The sequence below is a fragment of the Pipistrellus kuhlii genome, unplaced genomic scaffold, assembly GCF_014108245.1.
Source record: "Pipistrellus kuhlii isolate mPipKuh1 unplaced genomic scaffold, mPipKuh1.p scaffold_m20_p_9, whole genome shotgun sequence".
In the NCBI taxonomy this organism is placed as follows: Eukaryota; Metazoa; Chordata; class Mammalia; order Chiroptera; family Vespertilionidae; genus Pipistrellus; species Pipistrellus kuhlii.
Window position 1 is genome coordinate 40,356,440 of NW_023425595.1, and position 25,319 is coordinate 40,381,758.

The 25,319-nt window shown below is 41.3% G+C and overlaps 1 protein-coding gene across 10 annotated transcripts in view; it reads right to left on the minus strand.

Moving 5' to 3' along the window:
• Positions 1–6,514: 6,514 nt before the first annotated feature.
• The window catches only part of RAB30 (RAB30, member RAS oncogene family), a 71,140-nt gene continuing 52,335 nt past the window's right edge, over positions 6,515–25,319 (minus strand). For 8 of the 10 annotated variants that reach the window (XM_036427903.2, XM_036427906.2, XM_036427910.2 and 5 more), the window contains exons 2-5: positions 18,468–18,568; positions 14,835–14,918; positions 8,921–9,104; positions 6,515–7,029 (exon numbers count right to left, since the gene is read on the minus strand). In XM_036427903.2, coding sequence (XP_036283796.1) covers positions 6,779–7,029; positions 8,921–9,104; positions 14,835–14,918; positions 18,468–18,560 — 612 coding nt within the window. In that variant the 5' untranslated portion in view covers positions 18,561–18,568 and the 3' untranslated portion in view covers positions 6,515–6,778. Of the gene's footprint in view, positions 7,030–8,920; positions 9,105–14,834; positions 14,919–18,467; positions 18,569–23,521; positions 23,528–25,319 lie in introns of all 10 variants that reach the window. The other 2 variants (XM_036427911.2, XM_045578091.1) reach the window with 2 other exon arrangements.

Here is a 25,319-nt window from a genome sequence, read left to right on the forward strand (position 1 = left end):
TATCATCTTGATGAGCTTTTCTGACTGTCATTTTAAAAAATGAGGCAAAGGGGCAATAATAAATGCCAAACATGGCCCCTTAAAAAGAAGATAGGATCAACCCATTTTCCTTCCCATGAATAGGATCAGGAAGAAACAGGTTCAAATTGCACTGTGAGGTATTTCAGTAATAAGGTTAACTTTCCTGATAGAGGAATTCACAACCCTGGAATTTCCTATTGGGGTTGGGGGGAGGAAAGAGAAAGAATGCCTTTCCTGAAATATGTAAAGAAATGAAGAGTCTCTTGGGTAACCGTAATACCCAAAGGCAGGCTGATGGATCAAATAAGTGACTTCTTTTTAAGACCCTTTTAGAAATGGAGCTCTTTTCTTTGAAATCATCAAGGTTTCCTTATTTTGTCCAAAGGATCTATGCTTGCATGAGATCATCCAAAGTCTGCTCTTAAATCAAAGATATAAAAAACTAATGTTTGAGTGCTTACTGTTACAAGCACCATACTTTAATTTATCTAATTTTCATAATAATCCTAACAGGTATTATATGTCTATCATCAATGAGGAATCTGACACTCAAGAGATTGTGCTTTGTATAAAGTTACAGCTAATTCATGGCAGTACTAGGACTCCTGACACCTAGCCTAGTGTTTCCCCTTCTATGCAGCTCCCTACATCACTCCCTTATGTGCCAGAATCACAACCCATGAAGGATTCCATCAGGAACTAGAATACAACATCTCCAAAACTTCTGCTTTAACTCAGTGGGAAAGTAAAATTTTGACTCATGCACCTCAGGAAGTCAATTAATGAAGAGGTGGCTAGCTTTTATATTCTGTTCTCTTAGCCAAAGTAATCAAAGGGTTTCACTCAAACTCAAGTTTTCCTATTGATGCAAAACCAATGACTTTTTAAAAATATATATATATTTTTTTAATTGATTTCAGAGGGGAAGGGAGAGGGACAGAGAGAGAGAAATATCAGTGATGAGAATCATTGATCTGCTGCCTCCTGCACGCCCCCTACTGGGGATTGAGCCTGCAAGCTGGGCATGTGCCCTGACCAGAAATCAAACCAAGACCTCCTGGTTCATAGGTCAACACTCAACCACTGAACCACACCAACCGGGTGAAACCAATGACTTTTTAATAAATCCCAATGAATCTATCAGTGTAGCAAGAATGCATATTATTTTACAGGTAAAATTATTTGGGTCATGGGATTTATTGGCAAATGTTGCTTATAGTTATTCCTGGTTTTCAAAGACTGTTTTATTACTTTTTATATGAAGCAATTTGGCCTCCTTTCTGTTAAAATCACTTTCAGATCATGTTTGTTTTTTGTTTTTATTTTTGTTTTTTTCAAGAGAATAAAAACAAATATCATTTAAGATTTTCCAAAATAGAACTTGGGGACTGTTTATGCCAGTGATCCACCAGCCCATCTCTGATGGGAGCTACAAAACTTCATGTTGGTTTTATGAGACCTTCAGCTGAAGATGTTGCTCTACCTAAAAACGCCTATCCTAAAATCCTATAGAGACATCAATTATTTACTAACCTGAGTCTGGTTTATTTTTGGCAAGTGACAAACACGCAATTTTCATGATTTCAGGTAACTTATACTATTATAAAACAACACCTTTTTTAAAAAATGTTTAACTCAAGAACCAGTTTGTGATTTCAATAGGACATCAATGGGTGGACTGACAAAGCAACCCCAGCTTAGGGCATAATGGCAAGTAGCCTTGGCCTAACACATGTAATCAACATCCTAGCTAGAGGGTAGGACTCACTTTTGATAGAAGAGCAAAGCCTTTTTGTTTCAAATTATTAGCTGTGGGTCAACAAATATTTAACTGAACATGTTATGAGAGACAAAGCACTGGGACATAGAATCTTAAGTTACTAGGTCATCTGCTCCAATACCTAATCTTCCTGGAATCCTCTCTACATCATCTTTAATCTCTTAAAGAGGTTAGCTCATATCTAACCTCTGCTTGAAAGACTATTACTGAAGCAGCCCCTTCCATAGTGAACATCTTTTAAAGAATGTTCTCAGACGTGGAGCCCAACTCTGTGGCCCTAGGGCCTCTATTTAAGGGGCCTCAATACACCCCTTTGAACAGAGCCTTGTTCTAACGCACTAATTGTATTCCCCCCTTCACAAGCTAAATCTCCCCAAAATCCTTCAAATATTCAAATATCTTAAATTTTAAATTTCTTCACATATTTTTTTATGCCTCAATTTGTTTCTTATTTCAAAGTATGGCTTCCAGGAATGATTATAACACTCCAACATCTTATGAAAGGCGATGAAGTGTCATCTCCCTTGGGATAACATTACTACATTAATTAGTTGTCTCAAGGGATGATAAGTTCTTAATTTAGTATGTGCCCAATGTGAAGAATAAGAGAATGCAATTTTCCTTCCAAACACAGGCTCATGTGACAGAAATGAGACCGGAAAAGAAAAGAACATCCCTCTCTTATTCCCAAATCAGCATTCAACTATAAGGCTTATGACTGAATGATGGGATACACATGTTTTTTTCACTGCTTTTAATTTTCTAGTTAAGTCTTGGAAGTATTATTATACTTGCATTAAAACACATTTGTCTGGCCCAGCCAGCACAGCTCAGTGGTTGAGCATTGACCTATGAACCAGCAGGTCACGTTTTAATTCCTGGTCAGGGCACATGTCTGGGTTGTGGGCTCAATTTCCAGTGTGAGGCGTGCAGGAGGCAGCCAATCCATGATTCCCTCTCATCATGGATGTTCCTACTTTCTCTCCCTCTCTCTTCCTCTCTGAAATCAAAAAAAAAAAAAAAAAAAAAAAAAAAAAAAACACACAGACACAAAAAAACCAAACATCTCTCTGGACTATGGTTGAGGAAAATAAGTAACCAATTCTAGTTGAAAGGGCAAACCCCAAAGGAGCTCTTCCAGAGCTAGTGTGGCTGGTTTATATATATTGTTTTAAAAAAAGATGTTTGGGTTTTAGTTGGAAGACCAATTCAAAATCATAACTGGTATTTATTCAGAATGATTCATTACCCGAAAGTGGATGCTGAATCTGGAAGAATTATGAGATGGCTAAAAGGGGAAATGAGGCAAATCATTAATCTAACACTGGAAGTCACTAGTGTCCTCCAAGGACAAATGTTCATGAACAGAAAACGCATCCAGTTTTCTATTAAATTCTCCCTGCACCCTCTCAGAAGTCTTTATTGCCTAAAATAATCCTAATCCAAATATCTAACTTTGGCCAGTGGCTTTTACCAAGTCCTAAATCAGAAATTATGACATCAAATCAATCCATTTGGCTTTCATTTTTTTGTGTTTTTGCCACTTTACTCAAGAAGAGATGAGAACATGAAAGACTAAAAGGGGAAAAGTAAGGCCAGAAAAAGCTAATAGGCTAATCTAAGGAATCCACAGAAAGGGCAATTGGCCCTATATAATCAAAATTAAATGTTAATATAATTCAATACATCTAATAAAAGCATACAATGTAATAAAAATCATTGCATAAGTAAAAGAGAAAGCACAAAATCCTTTGATGATGCAGTCGACACAAAGTCATAATAAATCATTAATAATCATCAAACTGTATGATTTCACAGATGTTCCCAAACCTGACACCATGACATAAATAGGATACATTTTTATTGGGATGTATTTAGTAACTTTATTAAAAGAAGAAAAAGATCACACCAAAAATGGAAACAGACGTGGAATCTGATAGTCTTCAAATTAAACCAAACTGATTTATGAGAAAGTAACTCTCTTTTTCAATCACCATTAAATGAGAATTCTTTTGTATTTAAGAAGAATCATCTTAGCAAATATTGCCATGACAGTCAGAATTAGAAGGCAAACCAGTAAGTTTAGGCCCTGGCCTGGATTAAGAAGACCACATTTAATTAGTGTCCTTTCTCAAGTTCTTTTTGAGAAATTTCTATTTAACCAAAAAAAAAAGTTCTTCTTGGCACTAAGTTATTTATTCAACTACACTTATTAAACACCTACCATTTTATCAGGGATTATTCTCAAACTTGAGCTACATTAGTGAATAAGTGTCCATAAGGCCTAATCTAGAATTCACACAACTAAAGATTAAAAAAAAAAAGAAGCCCTACATTCTTATCTGTCCTGCTGATGGGCCATGGATGGGTGACTGTACATTACAGACAGGCTAGAAGGTTAAAGGGAAGGAAGAGGCCAAGAGCAGACCTTCTAATCCCCTTCTAAGTGCAGCCAAAGGTAGATAGGGGCAGGTGAATAAGAACTGCAGATGCTAATGAACAACGTAAACTGATGAACAAAAACAGATGCAGAGACAGAGAAGCATCAATCAGACCATCAAACCTCAGAGGGAAGGTAGGGGAGGGAAGGGAGAAGGGGGAGAGATCAACCAGAGCACTTGCATGCATGCATATAAATATAACCGTGGACATATACACTAGAGGGGATGAGTGCACGAGCAGGGGCGAGGGGGATGGAGGGAGAGGGGCAATGGGGACATAAGGACACATATGTAATACCTTAATCAATAAAGGGGGGAAAAAGAATTTCAGATGCTAGAATGACTAGAAGCTGTTATTTTATATAAATGTGTCCAATCTAATAAGGTCCTATCCTCTAAGTTCACAAAGCAACTTTATTTTCAATACACTTGCTGTTGTGAGACAAAGTTGGGTCATGATGTCCTATGGTAACTGGATGTTTGACCTAATTAAAAGATAATAAATCTAAATGTAGAGACATTTCCTTACAGTTTAAAAAGAGAAGTTCTGCCCACCCTGATCAACTTGTTTCTGAATACCTTTAGTTGCTGGCTTAGTGGGGAAGATGGAGATGGAAAGGCAACAGTTATAAATTATTTTGGTTGGTGTTTATTAAAATAATTTTTCTTTCTTGTAGAGAGAAATTCTAAAATAAAGACATTCTAAACTTCTGGGATCTCTCTTACCCATACAATCAGCACAAATACAGTGGGGCCAACCAGTCCAAGTCCCTTAAAGAATACTATATAGTTCCCATGTGCAAGAGGTGGATCACTCTGAAACAGGCTAGAGAATGCTAGAAATTCTTTATCAATACTGTCTCTACATGACTCATTTCTTTAAAATTAGCTTTCAAACATCAACCTATCAGGACCGAGATTGCCACATCTACAGAAACAGTTTAATTGCATATTATATCCGTATCCCATTACTCATCCCTCAGTTATGCTAAGCAGCAAGCTACATAAACATCTGACAGCATCAACAACGTACAGGTTTAATTATTTTACCAATTTGCATTTATATCAGTGAATAAATTGGAAGGTATCAAAGTATGGCACTGAAGACATAATACATATTCAGCAGCAGGTCTTCCATTTTTGAATCCTGGTTTAAAATTGGCTAAGTAAAGGCATATACACCTCCATTTGAATTGGAGATTTTTCAGTAACACATGCATCTAAGGAAAGAAGGGAGTTGGGGAGAGGGAAGGAGGAAAGAAGAGAAGAAGGGAGAGACCAGAAAAGACAGAGAGGAAAAGAGAAAAGAAACAAGAAAGACGGTATGGTCTGAAGGTGACATTACTTCACAAAGGAGGTGACATGACAAGTGAACCTGCTTCCACAAGCAGACATTTTCTAAGGTTGTCGTTGAAGATACAAAAATGGTTCATGAGAGTTTTCATCTGTTGCTATTTTCACTTATACTAAAAACCTACAAAACCCCAAGCCTTGGTCTGTCCAAGAAAGATAGTACCAGAAAGAGAAAGATGTGACCCGCTCAAGGGTTGTGCTCTGCAAGGAGCTCTGCACTGCAGTCCATGAATCCACAGTATTTTGGTCAGATCTGGTCTGTTTCCTCACACATACTCATAGAGTCTTACAGATAATCTTTTATATCAGAATATTATTATCAACCATTCTTATTTCCATTTTTTCAATATTTTTCATTTACTCAAAGGGCAGGAAAGAATAGAAAATAGAAGAGAATGGTAAGATTTAGAGGGAAACATGAAAGGAAAGTACGATCTTTTCCAACAAATCCACTAAAGTATAACAAGACTTTGAGAAAGAGTGCTGATTCATGGACTTCCCTTAATTTTTTTTTTTTTATTTCTATGAAATACACATAAGGACATCAATGTACTAAAACATTTGGTCTGTGAAATAGCGGAATCATTAGCACCAAAAAGAGTCATGAGCTTGTATATATCATTAAAACAATAAATGTTAATTCTTGGTCATGGGTAAAGGTATTTTTCATCTTACATCTCAAAGTTCTTGAAAGTGCCTGTAAATAAGAGAAATAACACTTCAAACTCTCCATGGGGTCATCGACACGCACCACAGAGACAGTACTTGGCCTTCCCAGTTCTGGTTTCTCCGGTGGACAAGAAAACCAAGGTCCCCAGGAGCCCTAAAGAACAGCCCCCACGTGCACCCACTGGTGTGCAGGAGGGAATCCCCTGGACTGTGTTCAGGAATGCGCTTTTGCTTGCTTTTTTTAAAAAAGAAAAAACAAAAGCAACATGCTCTGCAGGTCATGGAGCACCTAGTGCAATCGTCTCCTTGCTCTGACTCCAGACTGCAAAAGGACGAAACCATTATATGTTCTGCTAATCCCGGCCTGTGGACTAGGCCCTTTGCCTGCCATGCTTGTAAACTCAGGAGTCAGAAGGTCTGAGAGCGGGAGCCATCATCATTGCCAGATCTCCCCAGCAATGTGTGGCCCATTGGTACAGCGGATGATTCCTCTTGCTTCTCCTTGCCTTGGCCTTTAGTTGAAGTTACAACAAGTCAAATAGCTGATGCTTTTCCCTTCCCCAGGTAAGGGTGATGATACACTGTTCACAAGGGTGTTCTGCCTGGCTTCCCTGATGAGGCGACACGCCAAGTCAAGGAAGAGTTTCTCCACGTTATCCGATTCCTTGGCTGAGGTCTCCAGATAATACATGTCCTGGGCTTCTGAGAATTCTTCTGCTCTCTGCTGGGAGACCTCTCTCCTTTCAGCCAGATCAATCTTGTTGCCTAAAACAGTGGTAGAATCACAGACAGAATCATCATTTGACTTTTTGCAGGCTTGGAAACAGCAAAATTCAATTCCTAATCTGAAGTCAAACCAGACAGATGGGTTTGTAAAGCCAAATAATGGGAGTATAATTATTGGAATGTTTATTTTAAAATACCAGTGCCATATGTAATGCAAAGGACTAGAAACAGCCCAAATGTCCATCATTCTGAGCACTGGCTAAATACACTATAATAGACCCATAGTAATTTGTTACTGTGAAAAGCAATAAGGAACATGTCTATATATGCTGCCAGTTGAGACACTAGGATATATTGTTAAGTGAATAAAGCAAAGTAGAAAAAAGTAGTGTATAACATACAACTGTATATCTAAGAACAAGGATGAAAAATATACACAGTTTATTTGCTTATTTTTTAATGGGACAATAAACCATAATCTTAATTTTAAAGATAATGATTACCAATTAAAAAAATAAGGTTAAGCCTGGGTCAGCATGGCTCAGTGGTTGAGTGTTGACCTATGAACCAGGAGGTCACAGCTCGATTCCTGGTTGGGGATGTGCAGGAGGTAGCCAATCAATGATTCTCTCTCATCATTGATGTTTCTATCTCTCTCCCTCTCCCTTCTTCTCTGAAATAAATAAAAATAAAAATATATTTTAATAGGGGTAGAGAGGGCTAGAAACTAGAAACTCTCTAAATATACCTTATTTTATAGATTTGACTTCAGAATTTTATAAATGGTGTACATAATTAAATAATTATAACTATACAATTAATATGGAATTAAATTTAAAAAACAATTCCTAAAGTTGAAAGCAAAATTACACAAGTGAGCCTGTTTATCCTGAAACAGCATAACCACACAGAGAAACGATTTCATGGGAGTTTAAGAGACCATAACTTATGCATCTCTAGTCACATATACCCCAACAACAAAAAGAATTGAAGGAAAGAAATCTTAAATTCTTGCAGTAATCATCTTGTCAGTGGTAGTGCAGGTGTTGTTATTCTGAGGCTGCTATAAATGTTTGTTGGGGATAAAGCAAGTGAGTGGTTGTGCAAGTGTCATTGGGACAGGGATTTTTGTTATGAGAAAAAGTAAATACAGATATAAGATTAACAAGATTAAGAAAAATTGGCTAAAGTTCTAAATTATAAATGGAAGTAACCACATGAATAATTCATGGTGTATTTTGTCTTTCCAACAATTTACCTGCAACTGAAACAGTTGCCCTTGACTGGGAATAAAACCCCAGACCCTTCGGTCTGCAGGCCGGTGCTCTAACCATTACTCAACAGGCCTGGGCTAAATGGATGTATTTGTTACCATAGAAAATCATGGGTTGTTTTCTGTTTTCCCCCCATGCGAAACAGAGGTTTACTCTCCTACAAAATGAGATAAACTGCAGAATTTCCCTTAGTGGATTCTTTCTGAAAATTAAGAATTTCTCAAGTAAGCATAAATGCAAGAAGGGACACAATTAGCCAAAGTCCATTTTTTAGGCAAAAAAACAATTGCTTCAATAATGAATTTCTTATCAACTTAAGAGATATATTTTACTTTTAGACCAGCAGTTTCATGATCTCGTAATTAGATTTAAAATAATGGTTATCAGCCCACATAATTTCACGGCAGTCTATCTTCTTCCCTAGAGCCTCCATTGACAGAAAAATCAATCAGTAGTATTTTCTACTTTCCTTTTCTGAACCATCACCATGAGATAGGACTTACTTAATTTTCTCTTCAATTGCAGAACTGAATGCTGGCTGGCTGCTCGAATTATATAGCTGTAGATTATATTCTTGGAAGGCACCAGTGCTTTGTGTGATTATACATCCTCTGATGCCCAAAAATAAATTTCCTTCCTCATTAGTCCTTACTTACCCACTAGCACAGTGATGACCTTGTTGCTGGCATATTGTTCTATTTCCCGCAGCCACTCAGGAAGGCAGCGGAAGGATTCCTCACAGGTTATGTCATAGGTGAGGATCAAGGCATTGGCGCTTCGGTAATAACTCTGAGTAATGGACCGAAATCTCTCTTGACCTGCTGTGTCCCAGATCTGAAGCTGTAAAGGCATACAAGAAGGATCAGGTTGGAGAAGCAGAAAAGAAATAAAAGCATAGCTTGACTTTAGCCGAAACAGGTTTGGCTCAGTGGATAGAGTGTCAGTCTGAGGACTGAAAGGTCCGGGGTTCAATTCCGGTCAAGGGCATGTACATTGACTGTGGGCACATCCTCAGTGGGGGTTGTGCGGGAAGCAGCTGGTCGATGTTTCTAGCTCTCTATCCCTCTCCCTTTCACTCTGTAAAAAAATCAATAAAATATATTTAAAAAAAAAAAAAAAAAAAGCATTGCTTGACTTTAGTTTAAAAGTGGAAACACCTTCACCCAAATAATTTCATTGTTATTTTCGGCACTAAGAAAAAAAGCACTTACCTTTCTTTCTTTCTTTCTTTCTTTCTTTCTTTCTTTCTTTCTTTCTTTCTTTCTTTCTTTTTTAATCTGTTGTGTGTGTCTAGTTAGGGATAGGGGTTTGCTTTGATTTGTTGTTGCTGCTGCTGTTGTGTGTGTGTATGTGTTTGTTAGATTATTTTTAAAGTTTTCCCTTTATTCTTTTTTTTTTCTTTTCTTTTTTATTGAATTGATTGGAGTGACATTGGTTCATGAAAGCATACAGGTTTCAAGTCTACAACTCAACGAAGTATCATTTGCACAATGCATCATGCACCCATCACCCAATCAAAGTCTCTTTTCATCTCCATTTCCCCCCCACCTTTTGCCCTCCACTACCTACCTTCGCCCCTGCTGGTTATCACCACACTGTTGTCTGTGTCTACAAGCATTTATTATGTGTCAAGCTCCATTCCAAGCATTTTACATGTAATAACTCAATCCTCACAATGACTATGAGGTAGGTACTTTTAATTGTATCCAATGCTCACATGGAGCACAAAAACATTAATTAACTTGCTCACCATCTCACAGCCAGTATGTTCCAGAGCCAGTCCCACCTGGCAGTTTGGTCCCAGAGTCCCTGCTCTTAATCACAATGCAATATTTAAGAGTCAGGATACAGGGAGAGCCGTCATTCAGCCAGCAATTGGAGAGGGAGAAAATCCAACTTCACCACCTTTTCCAGTTCAAAGTTCAAATGAATGTATTAAGGTATTATCTTTGTTCATAAAAACAGGAACGGTACCAAGGCAGAAAAAAAAATAATTTTCTTCCACCACTTTCAAGCTCTGTGACCTTGACCAAGTCACTTAGTCTCTTTAGGTTTCAGCAGTTTCTTTATAAAAAGAGGTTAATAAACCTGCTGAAAGTGCACATTTTCTGAAGTCATCTATCAGTTCTATGGCCTAATAAAATAACCAAAAAAAGAAAGGCAAAATGCTTCACTTCTCCCCAAATTTCCCTGCACAGAACAGAAGATACTGAAAGACAGCTATCCTCCAGAGAGACGGCTGAGTCAGAACAAACCAGAAGACCTTCAGAAATAACCAAGATAGTCTTCCCTTCTAACTGCATACATTTCACACGTCGAGCAATGCAATTTCACCCCCTATAAGCAGAACATCCTTTCCTCAGAGAAGGCCTGGGCACCCTCACATAAGGCAGGCTCCCCAGCCCCATATTCTCTCCTGCAACCCACCCTATAATTCTCACAGCACCCGACACATGTGAACCATCCACTTATCTGTAATAATTTATCAGGTGTCTGCCTCACTAAACTGAAAGCTTCACAAGGGAGAAGTCAGGGTCCATTTCACCCAGTTTTCCCTGCACCGGTGTGTCTGGCAAGTAATAGGGGGTCCTGATGGTGACTCGCAAAGCTGGGACTCAGACTGCAGGCCTCAGCCTCACTTCATGCCACTGTGCTGTTTGCTCCCAGAGACTCATTTACATGGGCATCGGCATCCAGCGGGGATGAGGCAGGCGGGGTCACCCGCTGCTCACACCCGTTTGGTCCAGGCACAAAGGCTCTCTGATTTGGAGTTACAGCTGCTCTTTGATGGTGGACATGGAAGTGTGTGCACGCTGAAGGCGACCATACAGATGTTCTGGCTTTTGCTGGGACAAAGGTTATTATTTCTCCCCGGTCCCAAACATACAGACATGGTTCCCCTGTGCTAGGACCTTAGAACAACGGACTATTGTTTTAGTGGCTCACTGAGCCTCTAAAATCACTTGTGATGGGACTTAGCACTGTCAGTCATTAGAAAGCAGTGTGTTCTCATGACTGGCGCATCTTGAGAACAGCCTCAAGCATTAAAGCCACTGAAATATTTCCTGAAAGTGTAATTGCATTACCTTGCCAGGATGCTTTCTCATAGGAGGCTACCCATTTCTTGAGGATATCCATATTTAATTGCCTTTATCTTTTAGCTCAGTTTCACCACTCTCTCTCTGCAATTCATTTGCTCCTTCTCAGCATTTATAGCTCATTAATATGTACAGAGCACTGTACTAAGCACTGGGAGAATACAAAGATGAATAAAACACAACCCCTGATCTCAAAGAGCTCACAGTCCATAGGAAAGATAAACACAATATTAACTGACCATAATAAAACATGAGATGTCCTTTTAAAGAGGTACCAGCAGGAGAAAGTTCCTCCTAGCGTTAGTCTCATGCCAATCTGTTCTCATCGCCACAGCCACAGGCTAACCACGCTCACCTCCGGCATGGGGCTAGGCAGTTCACGGGCTCTCTTCTTTACACTGCTTACACCTCTGTTGCCTCACCATCACAATAACCTACTGCAATCATTGGTTTAGTGTGTCTCCTTACTAGACTGAGTTCGTTAAGGGCCAGGATTGTCTCTTACTTTATACCCCAGTGCCTTCCTAACACAGTACATGGTACACGGTGGACACATTTGAGTAATGGCTAGTGTCCAAGGATTGTGGAATCACAGAGTAAGAATTAATTTTTTTTAAAATATATTTTATTGATCTTTTTAGAGAGGAAGGGAGAGAGATAGAGAGCTAGAAACATCGATGAGAGAGTAACATCGACCAGCTGCCTCTTGCACACCCCCTACTGGGGATGTGCCCGCAACCAATGTACATGCCCTTGACCGGAATCGAACCCAGGATCTTTCAGTCCGCAGACCGACGCTCTACCACTGAGCCAAACCGGTTTCTGCGTAAGGGTTAATTTTGTGTAGGGTATTAAAGATGTTTTCATAGATAAAATGTTTGAGCTAGATGATAGTAAGTTACTAGGGAGCAAGGTGCTTTACCTAACACTGTGCTTGGAACAAAGCATCTACTATAACAGAGGACGTTAAATAAATGGATAGATGGGTGGTCGGATAAGCAAATACATGTGCATGCTTTCAAGACTGCTTTCTATGCAAAATACACCTGATTAGAGGGGGTGAGGGGAGAGTCTATTACACATGTGTCAAACACAAGGCCCGTGGGCCAAATCCGTCCCGCCAGGCCTTGCAATGTGGCCCGCACCGCGCTGTCATCACTGCACTCTGCTTCGTTTCCATCACAATGACAGTTTATGACTGTTCAGTAAACCATTTGGCCCGCGATTTAGGCTGGATTTTAGATTTTGGCCCCTTCTCTGATTGAGTTCAACACCCCTAGTCTATTACTATAATTAATCTCCTAAAGTTAAAATATGGTAGACTAGCTTAGGACATTCCCTGAGGACTCCTGGACTGTGAGAGTGAGCTGAGGGGATTCCCCCCCACCGTCGCCGCGCCCCCCCTCACCCCCCCCCCCCGCCTCAGAGCAAGAATTTTCGTGCACCAGACCTCTAGTTTATTTATGGTAGACTAAAAAAGATCAATGGAAAAGAGAAAATTCTGTATGCTTTAGTTACATTTTCTGTGCAAGGTCACCTTCATTAATGCAGAGCACCTTATAAAAAGGGCCTCTTCCTCAGTTTTGCTTCATTGGCTTGGCACTAAATAGCTATAAGAATCTTTCTAAAACTTTTTTATTTTCTGTCTTCAATTCTGGGAGCCATTCTAGAAAGAATGAGACTTGTAGGGGAGCACGGGGGGAAGGGGATGATGAGAAGTAGGAGAGAAACCTCGGTTCTGGTCCTGCCCTGCCACTCGTGGATTCCGCACCGTTTCGGTTTTCCAGCTCTCCGTCACTAAAGTATTTGGTGTAAATGTCTGCAGTAAGGAGCCACTTGGTGGAGTCACTGCTGGACGACACCGGAGAGCTGTCCCCCACGTAGGAGCCTCATCCTAACACTCCTCTGTGTGTCTTTGGAACTCGGCAGGAGCACCCTGGAGCTTTTCTGTCCTTCCCCAGCATTTGAGGGCAGGAATGCAGGTGTATACGGGAGAAGGATGCAAATGTCGGGGACTCAAACTTGGAGTGCTTGGGCTGGGATCTAGCTGGGCTGATGCCACGGTTTTCACTGTGCAGCTGCTGCCAGGGCCGTGGAATCTTTCCATGGGCCTCAGCTCTGAAAGACCTGACAGTGGAATTTCACTAACTCAAGTCTCTCTATCCTCCTTCCGTGTGATTAATCTCATTTCAACCTTTCCATCACCTTCTTTCTTTCCTTGCTTCAAAGTGACAAGCTTATTCTGCCTTCCTTCCCATCTTCTTTCATGGTAGGGGAGACCCCAGGGAGGCAGTGGGGTGATTCAGATCCTGCCTATCTCCCACCTCCCTTCCTATCTGCGAAGCCACAGATAAATAAGTCACTCAACCTCTCTGAAACCTACAAAATGAAGATAAACCCTGGCTGGTTTGGCTCAGTGGATAGAGCGTCGGCCTGGGGACTGAAGGGTCCCAGGTTCGATTCCAGGTACAAGGGCATGTACCTTAGTAGGGGGTGCAGGAGGCAGCTGATCGATGTTTCTAACTCTCTATCCCTCTCCCTTCCTCTCTATAAAATTAAATGAAATATATTTTTTAAATGAATAATTTTCACAACAGTTATAGTAAGGATTAAGTCAAATAGGACGACATGTGCATAATCAACTAGCAAAAGGACTGACACATATTGGGTACCTGATAGACACCATCTCTCTTCTCCTGTTGTTTACACCATAGTTCTTACAGATCCCGAACTATCCAGAGGCCACAAAGGGGAAGGAAGAGGTCATGCATCCCTCCTGAACCTCTCATAGTATCTCTCCCTTGCTAGGAACAGGGGGATGATGGGAGACAGCAAATGATCCATGTGACTGAATGACCCATAACCAGTGTGGGAATCCACAGGCTCTTCATGGGGTTGCTGTTCGGAAGAGGTCGTACCACCTCCTGGCCCAACTCAGGAGAGAGATCCCAACAAGAAATGCCTGCCTTGCCGAAACCGGTTTGGCTCAGTGGATTGAGCGTTGGTCTGCGGACTGAAAGGTCCTGGGTTCGATTCCGGTCAAGGGCATGTACATTGGTTGCGGGCACATCCCTAGTAGGGAGTGTGCAGGAGGCAGCTGATCGATGTTTCTCTCTCATCGACGTTTCTAGCTCTCTATCCCTCTCCTTTCCTCTCTGTGGAAAATCAATAAAATATATTTTTTAAAAAGAGAAAGAAATGCCTGCCTTGCTTTTAGTATCACCTCTGATGTGACGAAAACAGGACAAACTTGCCTTAGCCCTTCTTTCTCTGTCTTCCCATCTGTAAATGCATCACCTACAGCCCTTCCTGCCCCCATAAAGGGAATGAGCTCTACTGGGAAATAAGCTGCTGTGACTGAGTGTATTATTTTCAATGAGGGTTTCAATTAGGAGATATGACAAATGTTATAAAAACACCATTTCCTCTCACATAGCACAATAAAAGCCTTATTGAACATGTAGCATCTTACCTTTACTTTTTCACCATTAATCTCCACGGTCTTAATCATAAAATCAACTCCAATTGTGGCTCCTTGACCTGGGGGGAAAAGACCCTAAAGAAGAAATAACAGAAAATAATAATTAAGCAAATCTTATAATTACCGAAAATTTTCCCACGTCCCCCACCACCAGTCCCTCCCTTTGGCTGAGTTAACCAGCAGAAAGAAGAACCCTAGTTAGTGTCCCCGGAGCCCTGTGTCATTTAACTTCACATGTATGTATGTTTTGAAGGAAAGAGAAAAGAAGGAGGAAAGGGGAGAGAGAAATTCTGAAAGGAAAGGAAAAAGGGGGACAAATAAGGGAGAAGAAGACAGAGGATGAAGGAGAGAATTGGGAATGGACAGAGGTGGAGATCTGGTTTCAAAAAATGAAACAAAAAAAAACAGACACAAACTAAGACTGAGTTGCCACCAGGATGAGATCAGGATTGTTAGGGGGAAGGCAAAAATGGGTGGGTTCTCTAAAAGAGGTAAAATCAAGGAAGATCCAAACTAGTTCTCAGTCTAGGGCATGGACATTCATGGAGGTGGACAACAATCTGAGAAACAACAGGAACGCAGTATGAGAAAAATAAACAAGACAATGAAGCTTTTGGATTTCCCCCTGCCCTTAGGGTGATATATTATTGCATGAGACCCAGGCCAATGATACTGGGAAGATAACTGAAGAAACCAGTCATTCAGGATTAAAGACCAATAGAAATAGCACTAAACCCGGAGGTAACAGCCCAGGATCTCTGTTGACTTCAGGCAAACAATTACCCAATCTGGGCCTCAAATCCAGTGAGTTTGAAGCTGCTATAAGCATTTCTAAACAAAACCAAAAAAAAGTTTATCTCAAACTGGAAGCTACACTAGATTCTATCAAAATCACATGCAGTAATGTAATTGACTGTTACATAATGTTTCCTGTAAGCTTAGGGAGGAAGTTCTATCAAGAAAGAACGTTTCACCTAGTTTCTCTTCCCTCATCACTTACATTCCAGAATTTCCAGAAATTAAGAGTAAAATGTATTTTATTGGCTCTGGCAGCTAAGATTGGGCCATCTTTAATTAAATCCATTCCTTAACAAGAGAAATCTTTAATTTATGTTTAATCTTGAAAGACTGAGCTTCAAAACAACAGAAAATGTTCCATTGCATGTCTGCAAAAGATGTAAACATAAACATTCATAACTTTACTTACAAATATTGAATCAATTTTCTTCTATTTTGGTTTGGCTCAAACACGAGGCTGCCAAGCTTCAAGCGTACAGCTCCAGCTGTTTTGCAGGCTAACAAATGCCACAAAAGAAAACAAATCCCTTCTAATGTCTTCTCCCCTCACTTTGCTCCCCAACTTCTCCTGCCTCAGCAACAGCTGAATCCAATTCATTTTAACTGCCTACTAAATAACAAAACCACACATAAGCCTGTCTATGAAATATGAACTTTAGGGGGAGCTGAGGGACTGGGAGGGGCAAAAAGCACACAGAAATGAAAAATAAGGGGTGATGTGCTAACTGGTAAAAATCTGTTCAAAAGTGGAAGTTTTTTTTTTTTTGTTTTGTTTTGTGTGTGTGTGTGTGTGTGTGTGTGTGTATGTGAGTGTTTGTGTTCTTTTTTTTTTTTACCTCTAATGACAAGGTTTTCCTTTAAAAAGATGCCTATGGTTTCAGAAGATAGAACATGCGGAAGATAAAGATGATCAGGCTGAAAACCAGGAGACCTGGGTCTCATACTAGCTTTGCCACTAACATTGATATGGGATACTAAGAGTTCACTTCATCCCTCTAGACCTGAGGTTTTCACCCATAAAATGAGAGGTGTGGGCTCTTTAAAGGATCTTTCTGCAATAAGAGGTGGTCAAAGGAATGACTGAAAACGTCTCTACATTTCTGCAGTCTTGTCCTCCTGCCAATGTTGGGTGGAAGTAAAACCAGTCGGAGTTTCCGATATGACGCGCTGTGGTTTTGACTGAGTCTGTTACTTTTGATTTCACAAGGCTGAGACTGAGCAAAAAGCACGAGACCTATTGTGTTCACTGTAAGGGGGGAAACCCTGACATTTCCAAAGGTGACTCTCTGCCCAATGCTGTTTGCCTTATCCAATCTGCCTCTCCAGGTTTCCCCAGAGCCACAGGCTGTTACTGCTGTGAGGGGCCTTGAAGGACACCAGGCCCCTCATGTCCATCAGGAAGGCAGGTGGGCGGTAACCTACCCAGGCTCAGAGATGAGCCAAGGCCAGAGCTGGCACTAGGACCTGTGTCCCAACTCCCAAAGCAATGTCCTTTCCACGGCACCAGCTTGCTCTATGCCTCAGATAAAAGAACTAGTCTCAACTTTCCCAACTAGCACTTCATGAAAAATGCAAGATGCATGTATGATAATCCCAAAAAGGATGCCATTCAAATCTTTTCTGGAAAAACACAAAAGAAGGTCAACCTCAGAATGATTTCCCACCATTTCCGTATAAAAACAAACATATAATCTCTGGCAATAATTCTCAACAGGGCAGCCCCAAAGGAAATTTGTACTCAGATCATAAGATAAGGGCTCAACCCACAGCAGAGATTTTATTTAGTTCAAGTAGTCCTTCACTGTTCTCAATTCATTCCTCTTAACAGATCTAGAAAAACCAGCATATTTGGTTCTGAACCAAAACAATTCCCTCCATTTTCTGGGGGACTTGAGAATGCAATCTGATTGGTTTAATTTGTATTTGAGTTTCAACAGTTGAATATAAAAATCAAAATGAACGAACAAGAAATTTAATGAACAAAAGAAGCTGATGAATAACATAGAATAAGAGGCATGGAAACATGGGACAGATGGACAGAAGGAAGCCAGGAGAAGGGATGGGAAGACATTAACCAAAGATCTTACATGCATGTATGCGTTACCTATGGGCACAGACTGTAGGGTGGTGAAGGCGTAGGTCAGGGTGGGAACTGGATGAAGGGAGGCAATGGAGGGGGAAAGGGGACATCTGTAATCCTCTCAAAATAAAGATTTTTTTTTAAAAAAATTAATATTTAGGTTTAACTTGATATCTAGACTTATTTGTTTCCTCCTTTGAGTTATTATTAATTAATATCTACTTATTAATCTAATAATTTGTTTTTTAAATCCTCACCTAGGGATATGTTTATTACTTTGAGAGGAGAGAGAGAGAGAGAGAGAGAGAGAGAGAGGGAGATTTATGTGAAAGAGAAGCATTGATCAGTTGCCTCCCATACCCACCCTGACCGAGGATTGAACTCACAGCCTAGGTATGTGCCCTCACCAAGAATCAAATCCAAAACCTTTTGTTGTAAGGGATGATGTTTCAACCAACTGAGCCACCCGGCCAGGGCCTAATCATCTATTTTTGATGCTGCACACTAAAAACAAATCTACTTGCCCCTTTTCATTAAAAGAAGCAACAAGACCCTGGGAGGGGGCTGGTGACCCAGAGAGCCATGCTTCCTTGAGGTGCTTAAAAGCTCTAGCCTGGGCTTCCAAACAGCGCATTAACAACTGGCAGCCAAGAGGCTGGCGCGGGGCCAGTCACCTGTCCTGTTATTCCTCCTAACCCCACCGACCACACCGAGAAAGCCAACCCCGGACTTCCGAGTTCTCTTACCTGAGTGAATCGTCGGACTAGGCACGTCTTCCCCACGCCGGCATTGCCAATTAAAACAATCTTAAACAGGAAATCATAATCTTCCATACTCATTTACACAGCTGCAAGGCAAACAAACACAGGCAAGCGTGAGATGGGGCCTGGTCAGACTTGCCCGCGGAGCTGAAGCTGCGCCGGCCCTGTCTCCTCGGGAACAGCGGGTCTGACTCATTTGAAGAGCAATTTAATGCTCCCCTCTGGTGACTCTGCCGGTGAGAGGGGAGCACAGGTGTTTGGTCACAGATGGACTTTATTCCTCCCCAGCCACCTCAGACCACGGAGAGCAAATGACACAGATGTTCTTTCACCTGGTAACCTTTACACTTCCAAGTAGTCAGGTCGCAGTTCGCTCGTGTGATAAGATGTGTTTTCGCACGGAAAGGAGATCATAGATCTATGTGCGGAGAAGTCAGGGTACAAGGCAGCAAGGCAAAGGGGAGCCCATCTCTTTGACTCCGAAGTTCTCACTGATCTTCTCCAACTATCAGTTAAACACCTTCATCATTCCTCTGTCCTAAACTTCACTTGCTATATACAGTTATTTGTTCAAATGTCTATCTCATCATAGAGGAAAGGGCTTACATCTTTCAGCTCTATTTTCCTAGATCATGGGACAGAGTTACACCTAGTAAATGACTACTCTAGAATGCAATAATTCATTAATGGTCATATTGCTTAAGTTATAGGCCTTAGCTTCTCCAAGTGTGCTACGAAGAATACTATATGCTCTACTTGAGGGGATTGTTGTGGAGATAAAAACAAAAACAAACAAACAAACAAAAAACCTATTAAATAGAGTCTTAGAATCCATAAAGCCCCATCCTACTGAAAATAATTGCAGTGTACTGAGTACCTACGATGGTACTGTGCTAATCACCATACAGAGATCTCTGCCCTCAGGACCAACATGAGAAAAGCTAAACAACAACAACAAAGTTCAATTCAATTCCAATCAGTAGCAGAGCTCATTTCATAAGGTGCGGGCAGAACAAGCCCGGTGGACTGTGGAGGAGGAGGGAAAGGGTGACAGCAAGCCATGAGGGGAAGGATGCTTGGCGAGTTAGAGAAGCCTCAGCCAGCTGGGCGGCAAATGACTCAGGGTTTCGGGGCAGAAGCAGAGCCCACTGTACTGTCACCAGTCAGGCAGCAAGAGGAGTAGGTTTCTTGTGTGCAAAGGTGTGTTCTCTGTGGATCTTAATTTCAACCGCTCCTTGGGAAGATGACTTGACAACCAGGCCAAATGCAGCTGGCAGCTCATGGGGTTCTGTCTCAGCTCAGGGGACCATGAAAGGAAAACATTTCTCTGTCAAGAACCTGGGTCTGTAAGAAGTCGTTGTACTTGCTATATGCCAGACAAGGTACTTGGCACCTTTTCTATATTCCCATTTGTTTTCATAAGTCTATGAGGCAGATATTTATTTATGTTCTCTACTTTACGAGTGAGTAAACAGAAGACAAAGGAAATTAAGAGGCTAGCCTGAAGTCATCAAAAGGAGCCAGAGAAACCTAGGTTCACAACCTGACTATACTGCCTTTTAAGTCTGTGCCTTGAAGGATAGTGCCTTGAAGGATAAAATTTTTTAGAGTCTTAACTTCACCACCAGCAAAATGGGGTTAATAACACGTATACCACACAGTTGTGATGCTTGAAGTAATTAATGAAAAGCCCCAAGGACAGGATCTGGCTCTTAGTCACCCCAAATCTTCACTGTGACTCACACACTTTTCATGGTCTGGTTTCTGCCTTCATTATCGCAGGCACCATCTCTGCCCATGCTCTAGGCTCACTAGATTTCTCCAGTTTCTTAAACACCACACAGAATGCAACCTCCCCTCGCTGCTCCCAGCCCTGGTAACTTTTATTCCTTCCTTAGATCTCAGATTAAACATAGCTCTCTCTAGTGTGCTTCTCTGACCTCTGAGGGGGACTGGGTACCCTACTATATGCTCCCACAATACCCTCCTCCTCTCCTTTAGTAGTACTCATCATGCTCGACTGTACTTAATCATATAGATCTGTCTCCAACATCATGTCTTAGCACCTCGGCCACACACACACACACACACACACACGCACACACACACACGCACGCACGCACTCAGGACCATGAGCAGGATGAGAGTAATGAAATTGTTCAGTCCTGATCCCAACCCGTCCCCATCATCATCATTTCACTATATATTATTAATTCATTTCATCCTCCAAACGATCCAATCTGGTGGACACTATTAGCAGCCTAACTTGGCAAATGGGTTTACTGAAGCAGAAGAGAAGGTAAATAAAAAGTTGTTAAGACCTCACTGAAGTTGTTAAGACAGCCTGGGTTCATTTCCCTGAACTACTGCCCTGTTGTGCCTTTCACAGTACCTGGCTCATAGTAAGAGCTTAGAAAAGATCTGACACATTAAATGATAAAGGGTAAGCACTTAAATATATGATTTCCATTCTCTCTTGTGGCTTCAAATCCAAAATTCTTTTCCACCTCACTGTAGTAATCTAAATAAAAATCAAGGTCAAACTCTGAATAAAAACTCAGGGACAGAATATGTTCATTAAAACTCAAGCTGTTAACAGTGAAAAGAAAAGAAAACACAGTGACAGCACAAGCATAGCAGAAAGATTTGAGGCTATGTGGACCACCCACGGATCACAGCTCATGGCTTTCATGAGCCTATAAACACTGAATACAGGATGGGGCTGCATTCTTTTTCTGAGCTTAAACTATTTGCCACACGTTTACTTCTCCATATTTGGCAGAGGTCAAAGAAGCAAGCAGAGAATCCAGAGAACAGCATCTATACTAATAATAGAGGAATAAGCAAATTGTCTGGGACGCCATCACAGTAACAGTAATGACCAGCAGGCTGTGTGGGATACCAGGCCGGCAGGGAGGTTAGTGAGGGATGACCAAATGACTGAACAGCAGGCTGTGTGGGGCGACCAGGCTGGCGGGGGGGGGAGGAGGGGAGGGCAGTAAGGGGCAACCAGGTCGGTGGGGGGGCGAGGGGAAGGGGAGGGTTGTTAGGAACAACCAAGCCAGCGGGGGAGGAGGGTTAGTTAGGAGCAATCAGGCTGGCAGGCAGAGGTGGTTAAGGATGATCAGGCTTGCAGTAGGGGGAGAGGATGGCAATTAGGGGCAATCAGATAGGCAGGCAGGTGAGAAATTAAGAGCCAGCGGTCCCGGATTGTGAGAGGGATGTCTGACTGCTGGCTTAGGCCTGATCCCCGGGATCAGGGCCAGTCAAACATCCTTGAGGGGATCCCAGGTTGGAGAGGGTGCAGGCTGGGCTGAGGGAACCCCTGTGCACCAGGCCTCTAGTTCAAATATAACCACCTGAGGAACAGGGCTCTTAAGAGAAGGTTAACAGTGCCCAAATCACGCACCTTCAAAAAAGGAAGGCAAAGAGTTATCTGGTCCAAGTCCACAGGCATCATCAAGTCTCATGTAGTTACCACCTGGAGTGAGCCACAGAATAAAAATTAAGGCTCTTCTCCTTTCTATAAGAAATTACTTTAATGCTCTATTGAATTTTTTTGAAAAATAAACATCTGGGAGGAAAGTGTTTGGATTCTTTAAAAATGCAGGCTAAGGCTGGACTGTAAACTACAGGTTACCTGCTGTGGTTACTGTTTTCTTTCTAATAGAAGACACAATGCTGAGTGAAAAGCTCACATAATTCTCTGGAAACTGCACTCTGAGGAAGCCCTTCTGCTTGGTGAGTAATGCAACAGCTCAGGCATCACCGATCACCAGGTGATGAGGCAGCTTCCCAGAAAGGGAAACCCAACCAGAAGCAGTCAGTTACATCCATCCCTAAAGGGGCAGCAAAGTCACACCTTGTCTGGGAAGCAAGCCCCTGGCAAGACATGCCACTGGCTAGGCGCTACTCTAGAAACTGTATATTCTATTACTGATGATGATGATGATAGCTGACACTCAATGTTTATGATGTGCCAGGTTCTGTCCAGGAATATTATCATCCCTGGCTTTCAGAAGATGAAACTGAGGCACAGAGAGGTTATGCTAAACATATACAGCTAGTTAGTCTTAGGACCAAGATTCAAACCCAGACCCATCAAACTCCAAAGCACAACTCCTTCTGAAGTAGATGCCGCTGCCCCTTGCCTCGTGTTAATAGCACTGCTCTATCTGTCATAAGGGCGGAGGCCCAGGTGAATGGAAACCCAGCTCCTTTGAACTACAGTGCTCTAGAATCTCCCCGCTCTGGAAGCAGCACCCACATTGATAGGTTCACACACTGATTCCAGATCATACAAGCACTGCTCCTCACTGTGACCTCTGAGCGCAGGTTTCTTTTAGGAGCTGGACCCAGATTTTCCCCTGTATAGCATGCCCACAATTCTGTCACCATTCATCCATGTAACCAAGTACCAGGCACAGGGCATAGAGACAGGATCACGATGAACAAGCAAAACTCCCAAATGACATGATCGCCACAATAGCTCTAAATCACATGTGTCAAACACAAGGCCCGCGGGCCAAATCCGTCCCGCCAGGCCTTGCAATGTGGCCCACACCGCACTGTCATCACTGCACTCCGCTGCGTTTCCATCACAATGACAGTTTATGACTGTTCAGTAAACCATTCGGCCCGCGATTTAGGCTGGATTTTAGATTTTGGCCCCTTCTCTGATTGAGTTCGACACCCCTACTCTAAATAAATGGAGATATGCCTAAGGTTCAAAACAGAAAAATTAGACAAAGAAAAGGAAAAAATGAGTTTAAAAAATATATAGGAGCCGAAACCGGTTTGGCTCAGTGGATAGAGCATCGGCCTGTGGACTGAAGTGTCCCAGGTTCGATTCCGGTCAAAGGCATATACCTTGGTTGCGGGCACATCCCTAGTAGGGGGTGTGCAAGAGGAATCTGATCGATGATTCTCTCTCACTGATGTTTCTGTCTCTCTATCCCTCTCTCTTTCTCTCTGTACAAAATCAATAAAATATATTTTAAATAAATAAATAAAAAATAAAAATAAAAAGATACAGAAACCGGGTTCTTTGCAAAGCTTAAAAAGAAAAAAAATTGGGGTGTGGGAGGATGGGAGCGGATAATGGGGGGGAAAGTGAAGCTATGTAATACTTTCAACAATAAAGATTAAAAAAAAAAAAGACAAGAAAAAAATTCTGAGCAATATGATTTTGGCAACATAAATCATTTATCAAAGTGACCTTTTCAAAAAAACAAAACAAAATTGTATTCACCATTGTGCATCAGAACACTTCCCTCTTGTCCTTCTGGTCTAGTGTAACAGATAAAGTCAAGGCTTCTGGTGAATAAAAAGCAAAATCCTTATCCTGCCTTCTGATCCCCAGCCCCTGCCCAAGAAAAAGATAATTTGAGGACATGTCCTTGTTCAGAAACCATGTGTCTCACTCACTTTCCCTCTCACAGTCTCACCTGAGACTCTGTAAACTGGGGAGGGGGGCATGGGAGGTGAGGTGGACAGGTGCCACTACCCCTCCCAGGACAGCTCATTCTCTCACACCACAGGCCTGAGAAGGAGAAGACCCGAGTCTGCTACAGAGCTGTGTTGAGTGTCCTCCATAAAATGGGGATACTATTAGAGCCTAGATCACTGAGTTGCTTGGGAGACAAATAAAATAGTATGTGGAACAGTGATCCTTTTTAAAATGAAATAATCACATTTTTTAACCCTCTGATAAGAGTCATATATACAGACTACAGGACATACAGCAAAACAAAAAGGAAAGAAAATCACTTATAATTTTTCCTTCTCCACACCTCTTCTGGGGATAAGACCAGTTAACGTTGTGGTATATACATCCTTCTAGTTTTGGGTTTTTTGTTTTTGTTTTTGTTTTTTAATCTCTATATATTCACATCTATCTGTATATTTTATAAATTATGTCTTTAAAACAAAAACTGAATCAGCTCTAGCCAATTTTGCTCAGTGGGTAGAGCACTGGCCTATGGACTGAAGGGTCCTGAGTTCGATTCCAGTCAGGGGCACGTGCGCGGGTTGCAGGCTCGATCCCCAGTAGGGGGTGTGCAGGAGGCAGCCAATCAATGATTCTCTCTCATCATTAATGTTTCTATCTGTCTCCCTTCCTCTCTGAAATCAATAAAAATATATTTTTAAAACAAAAACAAAAACAGAATCATAACGTTATACAAAGTTGTTGTTGTTTTTTCTATAGAGAAGTATTTTCCCAAAACCCAACATAAGAATTCATGGTCTACGATCAGAGACCATCAGCATCCATTCAGCATTTGCTCCTATAACCTTAAATACTCAGAAATGGAGAGGGGAAGGACAGTGACATACCTTTGAGAAATACTACATACTACAACCCAACGTTGGAGATTTAAAAGGTTCTAGAAATTCCCAAAATTAAGAAAACTGGCTAACCTTGTTTAATCCAGGGTTTACCAAGCATGATTGTAGCTCAGAATTCTTTTCTCATATAACACCTTTTAATGCCCTTTGCTACTAGGGAGCCATTAAACATTAGTGTAGTCAATGCTATTTTATAGCATTTGAAATTGGTGCCCTACAGGTAGGGTTGCTAGATGAAGGAAGGAAGGGAGCAAAGAAGAAAGGAAGAAGGGAAGAAGGGAAAGAAGGAAAGAAAAGATACCAGTTAAATTTGAATTTCAGAAAGCAACAAATACATTTTAATATGTTTATTCTAAATATGACATGGACATATGAATAATTTTTTAGTATAGAAGTGTGACCTAAATACTGTGTGGAACATACTTACACTGAAAAAATTATTGGTTGTTTGTCTGAAATTCCAATTTAACTGGGCATCCTATATTTTAT